The sequence below is a fragment of the Sorex araneus genome, chromosome 7, assembly GCF_027595985.1.
Source record: "Sorex araneus isolate mSorAra2 chromosome 7, mSorAra2.pri, whole genome shotgun sequence".
Classification (NCBI taxonomy): domain Eukaryota; kingdom Metazoa; phylum Chordata; class Mammalia; order Eulipotyphla; family Soricidae; genus Sorex; species Sorex araneus.
The window spans coordinates 19,858,651-19,879,772 of NC_073308.1; the positions used below are offsets into that span (position 1 = coordinate 19,858,651).

Below are 21,122 nucleotides of genomic sequence, written 5' to 3' on the forward strand. Positions count from 1 at the left end.
AACTCCCCACTCCCAAGCCCCAAACAAGTAGAAGGGGGCACTGTGGGCAAGCGGGACCCCTCACCTCGGTGTAGAAGCGCACGTAGCCTGAAGTGAAGCCCACCACGATGCAGGTCCAGTCAGGGCGCCCTGTGGAGCTCCTGTGGTGGACAAAGCTGATGAGCCCAAGCCAAGCCAAGCAGTGCGAGGCGAGCAGATGCCCACCGCCCCTTACCTCTTCTGGCTTGCGAGCGGGATACAGAGAGCGCTGGTGACACATTCCCTGAAAGACAAATCCAAGCCACATGCTTAACTCATGAATCTGTCACCCAGGTCTGCGTCTCTAGAGCTGAGGTTACCAGGCAGTGAGCACATGAGCTCTAAGGGACAATTGACCAGAGTTTAGGAAACAGTGCCTATGGGGGGGGGGGGAGTAAGCAACACTGGCGATGCTCAGAGCTTACTCCTGGCTCTGCACTCAGGGATCACTCCTGGCAGTGCTCAGGGGACCATATGGTATGCCAGGGATCAAACCTGGTCGCCCGCGTACAAGGCAGATGCCCGACCCGCTGTACTGCCCAAGAAACAGTGCTCTGCGATCTGCGAGAGGCAGGGACGTGAAGAGCTGGGAGAGAGACCTGCCTGTCGCCCTCCTCCCCCGTGGCAGTGGGGATGGGCAGTGGCACACATCAGGGGGTTTATTCTGAGGACTTTCTGCGTTCCGTTGGTTGGAGATTTATTTCAGATGTGGCAGAAAAAATGCTGCCCCCTATAACCTATTTCTGAATACATGCTTCGCTGGGTGTTCCTTAAAATAGTTTTCCTGACACTCAGACTTGAAAACTTCCTGAGCAGCTCAGAGCCTCAGAACCGAAGTGACACCTAGGACTGTTTTATAACCTGCCAAGTCTCAGGACCAGCCTAGTTAAACATTCTCATGAGACATTCTTGGCCCACAGACAATCACTAAACAAAATCAACATTTTTGTTTGTTGTCCTTGTAACTCCACGTTTTTTGTTTGTTCTACATTTCTGGCAGCAATCAAATATCTTCCAGAATCTTATATGAAAGGAACTGAAAAATACTATTAATTCTCATAAAATAGGAAACACGTTCATTAAGCACCTACATTGTACTCCGCCTGTGCGAGGGGCTTCCGTGTGCTTGTCCTGTACCCGAACACAGTACATGTCCTCAGTCACTAATCAGCTACTTTCAGTCATGAAGGTTTGGCTGGAAACGGTTCAGGGTTTACAGCCCTATCAAGGGACCCTGGGACAGACTTAAAACTCCTCCTGGATCAGCAGAAAACTTGGATGTACCAACTTTCACCGCTTAAGTGTTTACGAGCCGTAAAGCCTGAGGAGCCAGCTACAAGCCCAGTGCTCACTGAGCAGAGAAGACAATGCTCACAGACCTACGGCTGAGTCCCGAGGACAGACGGAAAGACAAAAGGCCTGAGGGTTACCAGGGAATTCTCTGTGTCATCTTTATAAAATCTTCTCCAAGGGCTGGGGTGCTGTGTGCAGGGCTAATGCCAGCTCTGCCCGGGGAAGCCCAGGTTTGAGTCCCAGCACTGTGGAAGCCAACAACCGCCCCACCCAGCACCATGAGCTGTGCCGCCTACCAACAAAATTTTCTACCAAAGAGGGTGGTGCTTGTTTGTTTAGCAATCACATCATGATGCAAAAACTAAACTGACGAATAAATCATGCTCCATGACCTCTAAAGTTGGGATGAATACATTTATTAAATAATAAAATTTCTCAATAGAATCACTTATGAGTCAAACAATTTCACATGTGTATTTAACGCACAGATAACGTATTAACTAGTTGGGGCTGGGGAGACAGTACAAAGGGTAGGGCATTTGCCTTGCACATGGCTGACCCAAACTGAATCCTTAAAAGCCCATATGGTTTCTAAGGCCCACCAGAAGTGACCCAAGTTCACAGCCCATCGTGAGCTGGCCCTAAGCACCACTCAGTATGATACAAACCAAGAATATAAACGTATAAAAATATACCGGTACATACCCATCTTCAACATTCAAAGAACCACTCCAACCAACAGCAAACTGCATTTCTTCCTTTCCTTTATCACTATGTTTCCATTTTTCTGAAAAACATTTAAGACACAGAAAAATCTTCATCTTATACTAAAGGTAACTTATAAATTTCACTTTTTAGAATGAGCTATGCAAAATTTAAGTTTTATGTTTTTTTTATTTTTTATTTATTTATTTATTTATTTTTTGCTTTTTGGGTCACACCTAGCAATGCTCAGGGGTTACTCCTGGCTTTGCACTCAGGAATACTCCTGGCGGTGCTTGGGGGACCATATGGGATGCCGGGGATCGAACCCGGGTCAGCGGCATGCAAGGCAAACGCCCTACCCGCTATGCTATCGCTCCGGCCCCATGTTTTTTTATTTTAATAGGTAAGTGTAGTGTTTAAAATTCTTCAGTTTTATAAAACTACTTAGTCTCATGATCTTCAATCTCTCCTTCCTCCAATTAAACCAATTATTAATTTGTACTCCCATCACCTGTCTTATTATAAAGGTATTTTTCATTTCAAGTGGCGAGAAATTTTCCCATTAGATTTCTAAGACCACTTCAGAGTCATGTGAAATGTAATCTCACTTTGACCAATGGCTTTTCAGAGTCCACAGATATACAAATCTTAATTCTAGAATTATTGATAGGAAGTATGAACTGAGAATGTCTGCCCAAATTAACAGGAATTACAGAGAGCAAGCTGCAACCCACAGCTGCACTCATTCCTCACTCCTTTGTCCCTGAGGCCGGGCTTAGTCACCGGGCCACCCTCTGAGCAGATGGCGGGCACTGTGCCCCGGCCAGCACTCCTCGAAGGGCCCCCGCAGAGATGTGTCCAGCTGAGAAGGGAACACAGACAGGACACGCAAAGCACAGAAGAGACAAAGGACAGGCTGAGAGGGGAAAACGACACAAACGGGATGAAGTGCTAGACGATCCAGAAAGTCGGGTACACACTGCCACCCGGTCACACACAGGGTACGGGGGTCTCACCAGTTGCACACATTTTCTGTTCTTGTTTTTATTAAATGCATTAAAATTGAGGCCACTAAAAATAATTGGGTACTCACGCACGAGAAATACAGCTTTCTGTTCCCGAGCTATGACCATAAGATCACTGGTTGGCGATAATGACAAAACACAATCTTGAAGCCAGGAAGCTTTTTGTGCTTTGCTGGCATTTCCTTCTTCTTCCTGTGGGAAAAACGACAGATACTGGGGATTCCAAAATGATGAGCATATTTCAGCTCATTGTGGCCCCTTGAGGAGCACAGAAGGAAGAAACAGGAAAAAGAAGTCTTCCTGGTTCTTACTATTAAAATGATCAATAACGCTTCTTATCAAAACATGGCAGTGATGACCAGCACAGACAAAGTCTGCTACAAACAAAAAGAATGCACGGACGCTAGCAGAAATAAATCTAAAGCGGCATGACATTCAAAGACGGTCCCCTAGGGAGGGCCTGGGATTAGGAAACACTGCCAACAGTCTGCGCCAGAGAGACAAGTAAGACATCTGCCACCCGGGGGCAAAGGAAATAGTGTCCCATGGTGATGGCCGCAGGTTCTACTAAGGAAATAGTGTCCCATGGTGATGGCCGCAGGTTCTACTAAGGAAATAGTGTCCCATGGTGATGGCCGCAGGTTCTACTAAGGAAATAGTGTCCCATGGTGATGGCCGCAGGTTCTACTAAGGAAATAGTGTCCCATGGTGATGGCCGCAGGTTCTACTAAGGAAATAGTGTCCCATGGTGATGGCCGCAGGTTCTACTAAGGAAATAGTGTCCCATGGTGATGGCCGCAGGTTCTACTAAGGAAATAGTGTCCCATGGTGATGGCGGCAGGTTCTACTAGACTACGTGACAGGTTTTTATTTGAGCTGATGGGTCTTTTTCCCTAAAATTAAAAACGTATGTACTATAAAGGGAAATTCAAAGGTTAAAAATTTAATGTTTCTCTAACGGTCGTTGAGAAGGACTTCTCCAGCTCGGGCCCGCACAGCTCCCAAATGTCCACTCTGCAGCTGACGCTGGGATGACCCCGTGCAGACCTGCTGCCCGCTTCCCTTATACACAGGCCTTTCGCTCCCTCTTAACATGCACCTTTGGCTCCCCCTAGGCAATTTATTTTTAATGGGCTGGCACGAGAATTGTACTTGATGGACTGACTGGCATGTGCGGAGTATTCATCAGACTGCAAAGGTCACGGGTGCAGGAAGCAATGCCAGAAAATGGGAGAGTGAGCCTGGCGGAGAGCTGAGCTGGGACAGCCTGGCCCTGAGGGCAGCAGAGTGCCCACTGCAATGTCCCTGGCCTCTCCCCACCCAACACCAAGTATTGCCATGGGACTCAGATCCTGCCAGATGTCCCTGAGGTACAAGACGCTTTCAGCTGCAAAGCCTTAGCTGAGTAAGAAACATATCGTACATTTTTCAGTTGGAAGGGGAAAGAATGTTTTAACTCATTAAAAAACTGCAGTGCTAGGTTCAATAGAGTGTGATAAAGGACTTGAATTGCGTGGTCATGACGCATAAGCCTCCTCCACACACAGGCCACTGAAATACCACGGAACACAAGGTACGGGGCTTGCATCTGCATCTACCTCAGGCCCTGGAAGCTCTTGCTTCTCACCTGCCAGGGGCAGGGTAAACACACCAGTAAGGGGCGCTGGAGGTGAGGCTCTGCGATGCTCTGCCCCGCCTCGGGCTCCCTCCCTCTGCTCTACCTCAGCAACTGTGTCAGGAGAGGAGAGGGGAAATCAGCAGTGCCTCCCCGCACACCCTGCGGGAGCCCAGACCTGGCCCAGGAGCAGGGCGCTGGGAGCACGCCTCCCCGCCGGGAAGCAAGGCAGAGGAGGGACTGTCCTCTGGGACAGATCCTGGGCTGCCCACTCCTGGGTCCTAGTTCTCCAGAAGCTCTGGGCCCAACATGTCCAACAACATAGTGAGGGATGGGGGTCGGGGAAGCCAACGCCGTCAGCTGCAGGCTGGGGATGCGTCTTGGCGCAGGGCCCTCAGCAGCGGGCAAGGGGCCAGCTCTGCAGGCAAGCAGTTGCCTTTGGGGCTTTATTTTTTTATTTTTTTCAAGCTTTAAGAAAGACACTGACAAGCAGCAATAAAACTGATTTTACCTTTTCAACTGATTTCAGATTCTCGTTCCACCCCACTCCACTTCTCCAGAAAAATACACAATATATTGTGTCCAATGCTATCTCTCTCTACAACCTGGGATACCCACTTCAATCACTGCGTCATACGGTATTTTCAGTGTCGCTGAGGTGACGGTGGGTGGGTCACACAGAGGGAACACAGGGACCACACCACTGTGGGCCGGGTTTCTGGCTCCAGCACTGCGGCCCGGAGGAGGGATGTGGCCCATCCCTCCCGCCACCACACGACCCATCGCCATCGCCACCAGACACTGCTGCAAGCCCACTGGGCAGGGATGCTCTGGGCGCCGGCAGGAGGGCCACGCCAGGCAGATAGCTCCAGACGGCAGGTAGGCGAGAGCAGCACAGAAGCCAGAACATGGGTGGGGGGTGGAGGGGGGTCTCTGGAAGTGGCTCCGGAGCCAGATGGTTCAGGGGAGCCTCAGATCCAAGCACAGGGAACTGGATCAAAGGCCGTGAACAAAGCCTTTCCGCTCCAGGCTGCGTCCCCAGGAACCGACACAAGGCTTGACAATGCATCGTTCACTTCCAGTGAAACTCTAAGAGGACTTGGGCTGAAAAAAGTGGGCTTGAAGAAGTCAAAGAGTTAAAAGGATGAGCCCGTTATTCTGCAAACTCATTATTCTGTCTTGGAACTTAAGGGCATTTGCTACCAATTAGGTTTTCTGGAAACTTCCCCCACAGTAAAAGGCCTTATCTACTAATGCCTCTCTCAGGAAGCTACTGGTGGGAAATCAACACTATCATTTGACAGGGTAGTTAATTTCCCAAGTGAGGCATGAAATTAAAACAAAAACAAAAATAGCACCACCAGGGATTTGCCTTGACTTTTCACAAAATCTAGCATCTGCCCAGTTACAAAAGTTAACAGTAAATGCATCCATTAGCTATAGAACAGAACCTGGGGCTTAAAAGGTTGTTTTATACTTTTGGGTTTTGGTGGGGAGTGGGAAGGAAGGAGAGGTTGGGGCAAAAGAAGCAAAGCAATCTTTATGTGAGCCTGGCCTTTTGCTCTGAATTGATGCCTTTGGTAAAAGTCTGTCTTAATCCACACCAATATAGAAGCCACAAGGAGGAGCTGTGAAACGTAATTCTACACAACTGAGACTGGAGCATATTTTTAAAAATTCCTTTCTTCCTACTGAAACCCAGGGACTGGCCAAGCAATGACTCTTTTACAATGTAGTAGGCTACAAAACTGCAGTCATTAATCAGTCTTTCATTTAATCATCAGCCACTACCGCTGCTGGCAAGTGTCCACCCTGACCTGGGCGGCAGACCCCTTCCTGGGTATCCCCTCCTGTGGGGACTTGACGGCCAAGAGGCGGCTGGCAACAGTCCTGCTCTCAACTGTGGGTTTTTTTTTCTTTTTGGGTCACACCCGGCGATGCACAGGGGTCACTCCTGGCTCATGCACTCAGGAATTACTCCTGGCGGTGCTCAGGGGGCGATATGGGATGCTGGGAATTGAACCCGGGTCAGCCGAGTGCAAGGCAAACGCCCTCCCCGCTGTGCTATCGCTACAGCCCCTCAACTGTGGTTTTAAGAAGGCCCTCTTCTGCGGTTCATTCTGCTCTTGGACTGACCCTCCCGAGAATTCCGGACACAAGGCCCAGTATGGGTAAGGGGCTGCCGGCACCTTCCTGGTGGTTTTCAGTGGCCTGCCACCAAAGTCACAGAAATGAAAAGTTTCCAGCCAGGAGATGCAAGAGCTTCACAAGTGAGCACACCACCCTCCACCCTCAAACATTTCTCTTTTTCATTTTTCCCAGCTGACTGCTACCGTGTTTAGGAACTACTAATGTTTCTCAAACTTTTCTCTAAGTGGCTGTACTTATTTTTCCCAGACAACATTTTATACAAAAATTCAATATACACGAGAGATGCAGGTGTGGGTGAGCAGAGGGCAGGCTCTCTGCAGGACCTGGAGAAGAATCCAACAGCACAGAAAGTTCTGTCTGCGCCATTTTCCCATTTGGAGACAAAAATTCTCAAAAATCTTAAGGTGTTTCCAAAATTAATATGGGGTGAGGCAAAAACTCATCCTAAATTTGATTACAATGTTAAGACAACCCAAACAAAAGATTTCTATAATCTTTTGTGATTTCTATAATCACAAACCCCAACACAAAATTTTTTTCTTCCTTTCAGCCTCCCTTGCTCCTTTCCTCGTCCTTCCCTCCCTCTGTCCCTCCCTTCCTTCCTTCCTTCCTTCCTTCCTTCCTTCCTTCCTTCCTTCCTTCCTTCCTTCCTTCCTTCCTTCCTTCCTTCCTTCCTGTTTTTGAGACATACCTCGGGGTACTCTAGGGCTATTCTTGCCCCTGTGTTCCGCGAACCGTGTATGGTGGGGTGTAGGGATTCGAAACAGGGTTGCTCTCACCAGCTCCCCAAATTACATCCATGTATAAGACCTATCCATTTTCTGCTAGATTTCCAGCACCTGCCAGGGTGGCCCCTCACAATAAGAAATTTTAAAATGAAAAATTACTTTCTCTCTCCCAACCTTGGAGGAAATAAACTATAATGTATAACTCTTCCCGTTTACTTCACTTGTCTATTCAAGTAGCTGCTATTAATTATCACTCAATTGGACATGAAAATCATCTCATGCTTAAAGCACCCTGTCCCCATTGGTCCAACCACTCAAGATACAGAAGCACGGAAAATTCATAACTCCTTAAAGCTAACAATGATGGTGATGCTTAGAAATTAGAAAGTTGATTGAAGACTCATTTCACAAATAATTACAGTAACACACCAAACCTAAAGACACTCTTCATTTATTAAACAATTATTAAATTCTGAGTACTAAAACTATTCTAAGTACTGAAGTTAGGAGAAAGTACCAAACAACTGTTCAAAAACTTACTATCAATTGAACATTCCAGGCTAACAAGAAAAAAATCAGCACCTATTAAAATTAGGGTAAGTCTAGCAGCTGAATGTTATGCATCTTAAGTTGCTATTAATGTTGAGGAAAAATATAGACAAATAGTTAATAGCTCTACAAAAAGGTCTACAAGAAAATACTTTAAGAGATGAACTAAATTTGATGTGGCTTTGTCTTTTTTAAAATAAAGGCCACTGGAGCTGGAGTGATAGCACAGCAGGTAGGGCATTTGCCTTGCATGCGGCCGACCTGGGTTCGATTCCCAGCATCCCATATGGTCCCCTGAGCACTGCCAGGAGTAATTCCTGAGTGCAGAGCTAGGAGTAATCCCTGTGTATCCCCAGGTGTGACCCAAAAAGCAAAAATAAAATAAAGTAAGGGCCACCTGGTGCTTGGAACTAAACTTAGATGAGTCAAATCTGTATTAAACTAAAAATTCTGTATTAAATTTTAATTTAATCACAAGTTCCTCCCTGCCAAGTCAAGTAGAATGTTCCTATGTGGAATGATCTGCTGGTTATTCGGGGGATAAGAAAATATTCTACAGAAATAACTCTTAGCATTGCCAGACCCCCAAATATGACCAAATACAAATGATCCAGCCACAATGGAAATCTTCACACATTAAAACAGTGGCTGAAGTATCACATTGATCTGATTAACAGTGACTGCAGCAACAAGTCAAGAGCACAGCGTTTGGGCAGGAAACCCATTCGTCTCCGCATCCTGGTCTTCATTAAAGTACAAGCATGCGGAAGCAGAGGGGGGGCCCCCCCGCGCTGCCCCCCCGACAGAGGAGGGACGCGAGCAGGAGCCCTGGAGGAAGGGGCTCAGGAAGGGCAACAGCCTCTGGGGAGTACACATCAATCCTTTCTACTAATACTTGACATGTGGGACCCTTTCCCCCTAAAAAAATCTATTTTTAGGAACGGCTGTAAAGGAGTAACAAGAATTGTTGATATGTACCTGAAACTTGCCTTGGGTCCTGTTTTCTAAGCACCACCATCCACTTGGATATTGTCATTCGCCCCATTTTAAATGGAAAGAGACAACAGGCAGCAAAGGGAAATTACTTCTTTTCTTTGCTTTCTTTTATTTTTTAGGGGACCTGGGGCCACACCTGGCGATGCTCAGGGGTTAGTCCTGGCTCTGCACCAATCATTCCTGCGGTGCCCCGGGGCCATATGGGATGCTGGGGTTCAAACCTGAGTCGGCCGCATGCAAGGCAAGCGCCCTCGCTGCTGTACCATCACTCTGGCCCCACGAGGTCACTTCTGTCTGTGGATTTAATGCCATGAGGTGGCAGCGCTGGGCTGAGAAGCAGGCTGGCCACCCTTTCAATTGCAACCCCTCCTGCCCACATGTCACAAGGGCAGCGTGGCTGATCAAGAGATGTGATGTAGCAGAGCTTCTGTTCGAAAGGACAGGAAGAGAAAAGAATGACCCTCACCACAGGCTGGGCTGAATATATCATGGGACAACTAGATGACGAAATAGGATTAGGTCATTTACATGCGCAAATACTGACACCCTCCGCATTACATTAATTGGAAAGAGCAAGAGACGGAAGACTGTGGATGAAGGAGATGAATCAAACACTTTCCTGAGACTCTGCCTCACCCTCCTGGTCCTCTCTCTCCAGCCCGCTGGAAACAGTTAAGAGGGTCCTTTTGAAAGGGAAAGGCAGGAAGGGCGAAAGGAGGGAAAGTAGAAGTCACACAATCTAGAAAGCTAGAGAGCAGAGGCCAGGCGGTGAGTGACTCTGTCGTCCTTAGAAAGCGGGCCCCTCCCCGGCGGATCGGAGGAAAGTCGAGAAGCACCCCGGCTGCTCTGCAAAGCTGCCAGGCTCTGCTGCCAGCCCCCGCTAAGGCCCTGGCACGGAGCACAGTGGGAAAACGTGTTTATGCCCGAGCTGGTCTCCAAGCCCCTCCCTTTCCCCTCTCAGCTCCTGGCATCCCTTCCCCAGCCCAGAATGCTCCCCGCCCCCATTCCCGAGCCACCACCAACAGAAGCGCCACAGATGGCAGAACGGGCCGGCCAGGGCCAGAAGGCTGGAAACAAGGAACTGTGAGTGAGAGCAAGGAAGAGGTGGCAGACAAAAGGGAGAACTAGGGATCAGCCTGTCTTCAGGATTCCTAAGGGGCCAGTGATAGCATAGCAGAGAGGGCATTTGCCTTACATGCAGCCAACCCAGGTGTGATCCCTGACACCCCACATGTTCTCTCCCTCCCCCCAGGATGCCAGGAGTGATTCCTAAGTGCAGAGCCAGGAGTAAGCCCTGAGCACCACCAGGTGTGGCCCAAAAAGCAAAAGGGGTTTGGGAGGGAAGGATGCAGAAGTAAATCATGCAACCAAGATTGAGTCTGGTGAACTGCTTGTTGGACAAAGACCCTTAGGATTGAAATGTGCCTCTGTCTGCCCGCAAACATCCTTCCACTGCACTTCTCAGGCTAACAAACCATTTCACCAGAATTTACTAGAACCAAATGGTCTCAGAGGCCTCCGTGCTGAAGCCCTCCCAAAGAGGCCAAAAAATTCTACAGAAAGGCAGGAACAGAGCAACATCAAGTCATGTATTTGTTCTGCCACCCCCTTTTCAGAAAAGACATCACTCAGTACCCCTCACCCTGAAATCAATCTTCTTTAGGTGAATAAGCAGAAAGTACCCACAAAGGCACCCAGACCTTCACCAAGCCCAAATTATACCAGCACCCTTTCAGGACCTACTACCGCCCACTCTGGGAAACACTGATTGAGAATGTGATTTCAAACTTCACTTGGGCACAGTGACATCTGGCACTGAGGGCGTGGGGGTGGGTGTGTTGTACTGTGCACTGGAAGCTGTAAATGGATGGATGGAACCACCACTCCTCAAGGTGTGAAAACCCAGGATGGCTTGACAGTGGATCACCCCCAGATGGGAATCTCTAGTCTAGATCCAGCCTTGGTTACTGCTCACCAGATAGTCCAAGCAACCAATGAGTCTTACTCTGCTTCTATCCAAAGTCCAACGGCATGCAAAGAAGGCAAAATTTTCCAATGTGATCCCAAGTCACTCATGCCCTGAGAATCCCAACCCAGGCAACACAATACCCTATTTCTCAGCCCATAAACACACATTTCTCTCCGGCCTCCTTCTGACCAGTGTGTGTTCATTCCCCGCTAACCTGTTAAATTCTAACAGCCTCTACCGGTGGTATTACAGCACTTTCTGCAGTATAGATGGGGCATGTTTTGAAATCTCTTCTGAAGGTGAATCTCTTACTACACCTTCTGTTCCAGAAACTACTCCCAGATGAACTCTTTTTTTTTTTTTTTTTTTTTTTTTTGCTTTTTGGGTCACACCTGGCGATGCACAGGGGTTACTCCTGGCTCTGCACTCAGGAATTACTCCTGGCGGTGCTCAGGGGACCATATGGGATGCTGGGATTTGAACCCGGGTCGGCCACGTGCAAGGCAAACGCCCTACCCGCTGTGCTATCGCTCCAGCCCCCCCAGATGAACTCTTGACCCAACACTTCTTGGTTTATGAACCAAGGAAGCAAACCTGCCATTGTTGATTGAGATTAATTTAGACCATGTCAAGCTTCTTTCCAACTTTCTTTAACTTCCTCTTCAAGCATGAGGCTAAAGCATAATCATTTCCAAACAAAACTCCCACCTGAGAGATGCATAACTGTAAAGAACTTTACCTGTTGTAGGACTACTGATCAGCAGGTGCTGGTGCACCTGGTTCCCCAGTTTCCTCAACCCAGCCACTAGCCCAGTACGGTGTTTACTTAAAATCTGTCCAATCACCTTAAGGTAGTTCAAAATCTTTGCTTTGCTTCCTCTTCATCTTGAAAGCCTTCTGCCGGTCTGCCCAGTCCTTGAGTGTATTTGCTGTGTGTCATCAGCAGGAATTCCTTAACCTTATTCTTTGTACTTGTACAAAGCAGAGGCCTCCTGACAAGTTGACTATTTGGGGCACCCTTATGGTTGAAAAGGTGTCACTTGGTGAAACCTTAATCCCTGATGTAGCTCGGGACATGCTAGAGGAAACTAAGGTTTGAGAGGTGAGTGGGGCAGACCCCTGACCAGTGAGGCAGTGTCCTTCCAGAAACAGAAGGGACCCAGTTCTCAGTCCTTCTCCTGGGCACAGACAGGAGCTGTGTCGGCACAGCAGGGCCAGAGGCTGCACTGAAACCAGACAGGACACCTGTCCTTAGCTTGGGTTTCCAGATGCTACAGTATCTGTGGTTTAAGTCACTTTGCATACACCCAGCAGACAGGAAATACCACTGATGGGATTTCTGTCCTCTTTTATAATACAGACACACTTATTTGGGGGCTCTAACTTGCTACTGATTGGCACTGACCTACATGCTCTATAGGCCTGCAAGAGGTGAGTTGTCTCCGCTAGGCTCCCACAAGAACCATGGCCCCACAGGACCTACCCATCATGGGTTTGCACGTCCAAACTACTTCAGGATGTGCCTCTTCTCCCCCTGCTGGTCTCCCCCTGCACATGGACAAGATGTGCCGGCGAGAGGCTGAAGGAAGGTGGGTTCTGGGTGCTCTCAGCCCCACAAGGCCAAAGGAATGTCCGGCCCATTCCCGCCTGGAAGCCGGTGCTGCCGTGACTCGTTTCCTCTGAGCCTGCTTGTGGCACTGGTCAGGACCACGGGCCCCTCAGCTGAACATCCCCGGGACTCCATGCAGTCAGCTCCCAAAGGTTCCACGTGGAACGTTCTGGGTGACACTGCAGTCCAAGACAGTCAAACCCGTCCCCCTTGCCACCATGCCAGTTTTGTTCCCACTCGCCGCGCAGCCTCCCGAGGCGAAGATGCTATCTTGTCTAAAGAACAGAACCCAAATCCACAGAATCTCCCCCAAACACAGCTGAATCCGTGTCATATCTAAATAACTTCTGTCCTCACCAACTGCAGGGTCACCCCCACTGCCTCTTCCCATCATGCCCATAAGCCCACGACAAGGGTTCAAAGTAGGTCAGTAAGAACAAGCCAGAATCCCTGCTGCTGATGCGCTAGTACAGCTGCCGAGGACGCTGGCCAATACCGTTCCACTTGGCCCGTCCGTTGGTCCTCGGGCTGGGCAAGCCCATCAAGACAGAGAGGAACAGGCACCCTCAGCCATGACACCGTTTACAAACCCCTCCACCATTTGATTCCAAACACAGAAATGTTCTACCTGTTAGGAGTTTTATGTTTGGGGAATGAGTAAGAGGGTGTTTCGTCTTTTAACTGAAATGGTTTAAAGGCTTTATCCCTGTAACATCCCTGTCCCAACATACCCTACAGGAGCCTAAAGGAGTTCTGTTCACCAAGGCTGCCACTGGCCACCTCACCCAGGATCAGCGGCAACAGTGGAAGATCAAAATGAGACACCCAATAACCCAGTCCATGACGCCTATGAGTCAAGAGGCACAGCCAATAAAAACTACGACCTCTCCCACCATGAGTGAGTTTTAAGGACCTGAAAGCAGGTCAGGTGGCTTCTGGTCCATTATAATTGTCTCTAGATCCACACATACCTCAGGCCTGCTAGCTTCCCGTGCCCCCGAGTGGAAGATGAGTCGCCTTCTACTCCTTGGGGTTACAGTGGTGTAGAGAAGGCACGTGGTAGGGTAAGCCAGGCCCATGGCACATGACCATGAAACCAGACTCACCTCATGAGCCGGCAGAAAAGCAGCAGCAGAGACATGCGAGGAAAACTAGCCTCGCACGCTGTTCCCCAGCCTCACTCCCAACCCTGTACCAACGGGCTCGAATGACCCATCTTAACAGATGGGAGGCCTGCCAGGAAATCCCGCACCAGATAATTTTACGGATTTTATAATAACTGCCCCGCAGAGCAGCCTCCGAGACTGCAATTATGTCCAATTGCTGTAAGGGTCACTCAAGAAAACTTCACGCTTACTTAGGAGCTTGTATTACTCACAAGTCACCGAGCAATGGATTCTAGAAAACAACTACTAATCACCAGAAGTAGAGTGACCAATGCCACATCCAAGGGCTGGAAAGAAAGGACAAAGTAAGGTGCTTGCTTTGCACATGACCCGTGTTTGATTCCCAACAGCCGCGCCCACCAGGTCCTCAAACTCACCACCCCAAGTAATCCCTGAGCACAGAGCCAGGATTAAGACCTGAGGATTGCCTGGTGTGCCCCCCCCACACACACACACACAATACCACACGCAAGACAGCTGCCTTTGTTCTTTTCTAACAAGATTTCCAAAGCACAGGTCCTGGAAACTTACTTAAGACAGTAATGCAGTCTCCAAGCTTTTTTGTGTAACCCCCTGGCTTGCCTTTCCCCATCCCCAATTTGGCCAGAGCTAACTAGGCTGCGGGTGGATGTGTAAGTGAAGGCGTCTAAAAGGGTAATTAGTGAAGAGGAGAGAGAGCCCTAAAACAACTCTTCTCCCTTTAGCCCACTGAACTATAAAGCCACTAACTTGCTTATGAACAGGTATTACTTTATTATCAACTTTATTAATATTATTAACTAATATGATCTATTAATAATTATTCAGCTTTATTATCTACTTCAGCATCGCCAAACACAAAAAGTTTCCTGACAATTCTGGTCACCATCATTAGAAAAGTAAAGTCCCTATCACAAAGCATACACAGACGACTTACAGGCTCCTGGGGTTCTGTTTCTTCCCATGCTCCCCAGCCATCATCTTCCCAATTGGATTTACCTATTAAAAAAAAAAAAAAAGATTAAAAATGCTCACATAAAATATAGAACTCAAAATATTTTTAAACATTTTTCTCTAAGTATAACAAACCAACTGAATATGTGATATAAATGTACATTATATAAACACAATGCTGACCCTAAGGAAGAAAACAATAGTTAATTATATCAGGATTTTGTGACTGCAGTAAGAGTCCAAATTTACGCAACAGTAAAACTGTGCAAGTTACCTGGGTTTAAAACAATGGACAGCAGGCTTATTTACATTTAAACCAAAAGGCAAAGATAGCTTTAAAAATTCTTAAAATGACAAATATTTGGACACACACACACTGAATTTTAAAACAAGACCGACCTGCTCCTCTCCACCCTTTTCTGATACCCTGATTCTCACAAGCAGGAATATTCTCTGGAATGTCACTGTTTACTAGAGAGCCCAATGGGCTGAGCGCGTCATCTGCACGCAGGAGGCCTAAGTTCCATTAATAAACACCATAACAGGTGTTAAAAATCCAAGCCAGGTGTGGGGAGTATGAGTGTGTATGTTACTCAAGCCACCTGCTTTTCTATAGTTAACTTTGAATCTATCTTTTAGAAAATCAGGTAAGATAGGAAAAATGTTTGGTGGGGGGAGGGGAGTAGTGCTCGTGGGACTCCAAGGTGTAGCAGGTAACACCCAGAGCCGTGGAGTCTAAGCATGCGCTCCAGCCCTGAAACCCCCTCCCTGGCCCAAGTGATCCATTTTTGATCTATTACTGAGAAAAACCATCATCTACAGGATCTGTGTCAACTCAAGTTAAATTACAAAACAAATAAAGGTGAAATAAGGGCCCCAAACAGATAAACAGATTACCGAGGGGCAACTCCAGGATAGAGGAAGTGTTCTCACCATCAAGCAAGGAAAAGCTGTAGGGAGCCACTTTAGAGAGCCTGGCTTTTATCTTCTGATCAAACAGAGGCTTACTTAAATTCACTGTGACAAGGTTGCCACTACTGATCTTACTGATCTTATCACCATTTGTTTCTCACTAGCCACGTCCATGCCTGATCTGCATTTTACTACTGTTGTAAGGGGGTCCAGGCACGCATACCATACCACCTCCTCCCAGCAGAGAGGTATAAGTACTGTAACTGCCAGTACAATAATCTCTCTGTCTCTGTCTCTGTCTCTGTCTCTGTCTCTCTCTCTCTCTCTCTCTCTCTCTCTCTCTCTCTCTCTCTCTCTCTCTCTCTCTCTCTCTCATCTTGCTGCTTTCTGGCTCTGCGTCTGTTCATTCGGCTGTGTGCCCTCCTCAGCCCCACAAAGGGTCCTCCCTGCTGGACAGGAGGGCACCCCCACAAAAAGCAATAGAACCCGAATCTCGAATGGGGTTCTTCCACAGAGAACAGACTGAAGTATCAGAGCCTAACCTACTGCAAAGTTTCAAAACTAGTTATTAAATACTATGAAACAGAAACAAAAACTAGTATTTCCACCAGTTTCAAAATTCTGGGAGAAGTATTAATTGAAATGATGGTAGTTAACCTGATTACCTAGGATGCTTACAAGAGAAAGGAGGCAAATAGTAACTAATTATATGGGTATCAGAAGTTGCTACAATTACATATAGTGAAAAAAAAAAAGTTACAGTCTGGAACTTAGAATCATTGCCCCACTAGCTTTGTGGCCATATTCTTATCTTTGGCGCTCAGATAAGCAAATTACTACTTCCTAATATGCCAAGTGTAATAGTTACGCATGTATTGTCCTAAAATAGCAAAATCATTTGATTAATACCACACAACTTATAGAAGGTTTCCATGTACATATCAATTAAACAATTTAACAAATGCTCTGTTAAATACTATGTGCCAAATCCTGTAGTAAGGCTCTGAGAAAAACACAAACACACGCCTTGTACATCCTGATCCAGCGTAGGAGAAAAAACATGTGGTGAATGCTGGAATCAACTACGCAAACTTGGATGAGGCTTGAGAAAGATGAAAAAATACACAGAAGAAATACAGTCTTCTTGGGGGCTGGAGTGATAGCACAGCGGGTAGGGCATTTGCCTTGCACACCGCCGACCCAGGTTCGATTCCCAGCATCCCATATGGTCCCCTGAGCACCGCCAGGAGTGATTCCTGAGTGCAGAGCCAGGAGTAACCCCTGTGCATCGCTGGGTGTGACCCAAAAAAAAGCAAAAAAAAGAAAGAAAGTCTTCTTAAACTGAGACTTTAAAATAAATGGCCAAAATATAAAAATATTCTTTAGGGAAGGTGGAGGTTGGTCAAATGAGCAAAGCACAGAGGGAAAATACTCAAGACACCTACCAGGGTTTGCCCACAATAGCTAAGTGCAGTCAGCATTTCTATACACCTAAGTGCCCCAGAGACACTGATACACTTCAGCATGGATGCTCACCACGCCCATTTTAAACGGGAAATGCCAATTACTGCAAGTTACAATTGTCTGGCCAAGATCCTAGTGGACTACGTGGCAGCAATGGGACTTGAGTTCAGGTCTGCTCAAGTTCAGGCTCCTAGGTGTTCTGCCAAATTTACAATTCTCCTACGGCTTATGGAGGAGGATAAGATTAGGGGCCGCAGAGGTAGCCCAGCAGGGACAGCATTTGCCTTGCACATGGCCAATCAGTAGTGATCCCTGTCATCCCATACAGTTCCCCCAAGCACCACCATACCCTCTAAGTATTGCTGGGTTTGCACCCCCCGCCCCCATTCTTTTTTAAAGGGAATGGTTAGGTTTACAGTTAAAGAACATTTTCAAATAACAATGGTCCCTGAGTAGTGTGGTATTTTTTCCTCTCTTGGAAAATGACAGCTTGTTCTTGGCAATCCAGTTGACACAGGCAATCGTTGTTCTGTTGATTGTTTTTCCCCACTGCCCCCAAAACCAACTGCACTGTTGTAGGCTGATGGCAACTAGACCATTCCTTTTACACAGTTCTAGAAATACCCTTTCTATTGTTTGGGTTTTGGGGTCACACCCGGTGGTGCTCAAAAGATATTCCTCGCACTGTACTCAAGAGTGATTCCAGGGCTGGAGTGATAGTAAGCACGCAGCCGACAAGGGTTCAATTCCCAGCATCACATATGGTCCTCCAAGCACTGCCAGGAGTAATTCCTGAGTGCATGAGCCAGAAGTAGCCCCTGTGCATTGCTGGGTGTGACCCAAAAAGAAAAAAAAAAAAGAGTGACTCTGGCAGTGCTCAGGGAATCATATTTAGTGATGGTGATCAAACCAGGGTGCAGCCGAGGCAGCCACACGCGAGACAAATCCCTTCCCACCTGCTAACTCCTGTACCACTCTCCCGCCCAGAAATTACTCTTTAGTGAGAAAGCAAAGTACATACAAAAAGGTATCCTCTAAAGTCCATGATTCTATATTAAACTGTTATCAAAATTAAGTATTTTTCAAGGTACCACAATCTCAGAAAGACCCTATAAAATCAGAACATTCCATACAAATAAGCTCATCCACCATTTATTCATTCAACAATGAACATCATTAAGTGTTGGGCAGTGCACTTACTGCTTGAGATACAAAATCAAAAGAGGCATCCGAACAGCTTAGTGGTGCACATAACCTTTAATAAACATCAACACAGCTTTGAAAAATGGATTACTTCTCCTCCACCGGGTATAAAAAGTATCTGACTCAACTCACAAATGGCTCATGCAATCACAGGAAGACAGCCGCCATCTGATTTCCTGTCCCTTGCAGACCCAGTATCTCTTCATGCCCATTTTAAAACATTCAAGAAGACAAAGACCTTGAGAAAAGCCTTCTGCAAATTATTAGTATTTGCTCAGGCTAGCATGGGGCAGGGATGTGGGGGGGTGAGTGTTGGGGGTCCAGACTGTGGTTCAGACTGCGGAGTTTCTACGAACAAGACGAAAGATAATTTAATCAGATACTTCCTGCTATCACAGGAATACGTTTTGCCAAGTAAAGGTACAAAGGTTAAAGGCACAGAACTGCCATGAAGATAGCTGTGAGATGCCTTTGAGGGTTGATCGAGAATCCTATTGAATAAGGAATGTGAGGTGTTCTGAGTTCAATCCAAATTAGAAATGGAAAACCGGCAAACAGGGCTCTCCCTTCTTGGCTGTCCGAGCTCAGAAGCAGTGACATTCTGGCAGTCCACAGAGGTGGGCCCAAAATCATTTGATACCGTTAACATACCAGAATCTCAGAATGTCACCAAAACTATTTCTTAGGCCTGGATACAGTGGGCCAGAGGACAGGGAGGTGATGACTGTATAATAAATTATCAGTCATGAAAAAAATGTGATTTTTTCCTTCTAACTCTACTATAAGGGGTGGCATCCTTCAGCCAACATCACCCACCATATTGCCCATTCATTGAGGCTGCGGGGAACCCAAGCCATGTGGTTTTACATGTATAAGAGACCTCAGTATTGCCTAAGGTCAGTATGGAGGTCTGCTAGCCAGGATCCACCAGGCAATTTCTTTCATTTAAATGTATGTTATGATATAAAAAAAAAAAAAAGTAGCTGGGCACCAAAAAGTCCTACAAGAGAATATCTTTAATCTTTCTGCTCACATACACGACAAAGGGAGTTTATATAAGAAAGTATTCCTTGCTCAAAGATGTCATCTCTGATACACTATAAAAATGAGCACTTTAATATTAAAATTATCTTTTAAAATTAATTCATGGAATTCTAGCTCCTGTAGGGAAATGAAAACTATCAACATCTATTAAAAAGTATCATCTCTCAATGAGTAATTTTATAAGTCCTTTTTTTCTCCTTGAATTCTTGTTCTACTGCATTTCCTCCATGGAATGCAATTGCAGACTTTTATTATCAGTCCAAAAATATCTCTGCAAAAAGGGAAATGAATCGAGGAGAAAAGTTTTCCTGTGGCTGTAAGGTTCTAAGTATTAAGATTTTTCTTCTTGCCTGACTGGCTGCAATCACGTACGTCCTCAGTTAACCTATCTTAAACTGCTTAAACTTCGACTTTAAGCAAACGTCAATTCAGTTCAACGTCATCTGGGATTTTTATCCCCCCTCATCAACAACCTGCCCTATTAGAAGCAGCAATTTAGGAAGAGAACATAAATTACAGAGTTTGTTATCATTAAATAGCAGAAATTAATCAAAAATCTCCTAATGAGATGGACAGAGAAGTTTCCAGGGTGCTATTAAAGGATGGGCTTTCTCACCTCCTGGAATGACTTACTAAGTCAGTCAGTACTCAGAATGTGGGAAGGGAGCATTTCTTAGGAAAGTCAAAGTAAAGGCATTTTAAAATTTTTTTTAATTTACAAAACCGTGAATTGTAACCTTACTGATAGTTGAGTTTTCAACACCAACCCCACCACCAGTGTGAACTTCCCTCCCCCTGTTCCGCCACACTCTGCCCCTCCCAGCCCACCTCCACCCGAACAGAGACATCACAAAGTTCAGGAGCTGCAGCTTAGATCTCGGACTTCCAGTGCGGCTGAGTCAGGGCTCTGTCTTCATGCCCCCTGACCCTGACCATCCATGTGATCACGAAGCTCCAGCCCCTGCTCCCCAATACTTCCCTGAGAAAAGCCACTTTCGTAGGGACATCAGGAAGCTGATTCACTTAAAACTATCTGACTTACTCCAACAAACCTTGACAAATTTCCCTACAATCCCAAGCCTGCTGACTTCAAAGTAAGACCCTGCCCACTACCTTATAAGTAAAATCCAACCCCTGGGCCCAACTCTAGAGCTTCACCCATGACCACGCCCTGCTCACCATCACAATTTATTCTGTAGTTTTGGGAACCACACACTGGTGTTCCCAGTGCTGACTCACCACCTTCTCTCCATCATGAGCACTAAACTATGAAGACTTGGAGAAAATGGCAGATCCTCGGTGGCGCTGCTCAAGTCCCAGTGCAGGCGAGACCAAAGACATTGGTTCTCCAAAGATCCCAGGTCTGTGATGGTATCTCTCGGTCTCCTTCCAGACATGCATTTCTCTTTACTAGGATAAAACTCCCTGAATGAACAGTTTGAGGTTCTTCCTGTTCCTAAAGCAAGCAGATACCATTGGGCTACACTAGCATGCGACAGGGATGAATGGAGACATCACTGCCGCCCGCTCGAGCAAATCAAAGATCAACGGGATGACAAGTGATACAAGGATAAAACTATTAAACCTTCAAGATTAGTCTGTCCTATAGAAAGATTGCACTCATCTGCGGAATATAAAGTAACAGGATGGGAGACTAACACCCAAGGAGAGTAGAGATAGGGACCAGGAAGTTTGCTCCACGGCTTGGAAGCTGGCCTCACATTCTGGGGGAAAAGGCAGTT

General features: G+C 46.7%; 1 protein-coding gene across 1 annotated transcript in view; it reads right to left on the reverse strand.

The window, feature by feature from the left end:
- RAB3GAP2 (RAB3 GTPase activating non-catalytic protein subunit 2) overlaps positions 1 to 21,122 on the reverse strand; it is a 60,625-nt gene that overhangs the window by 32,848 nt on the left and 6,655 nt on the right. The window contains exons 2-6 of the mRNA XM_055144311.1: positions 14,741 to 14,802; positions 3,110 to 3,233; positions 2,017 to 2,098; positions 215 to 262; positions 65 to 140 (exon numbers count right to left, since the gene is read on the reverse strand). Coding sequence (XP_055000286.1) covers positions 65 to 140; positions 215 to 262; positions 2,017 to 2,098; positions 3,110 to 3,233; positions 14,741 to 14,802 — 392 coding nt within the window. The remainder of the gene's footprint in view (positions 1 to 64; positions 141 to 214; positions 263 to 2,016; positions 2,099 to 3,109; positions 3,234 to 14,740; positions 14,803 to 21,122) is intronic.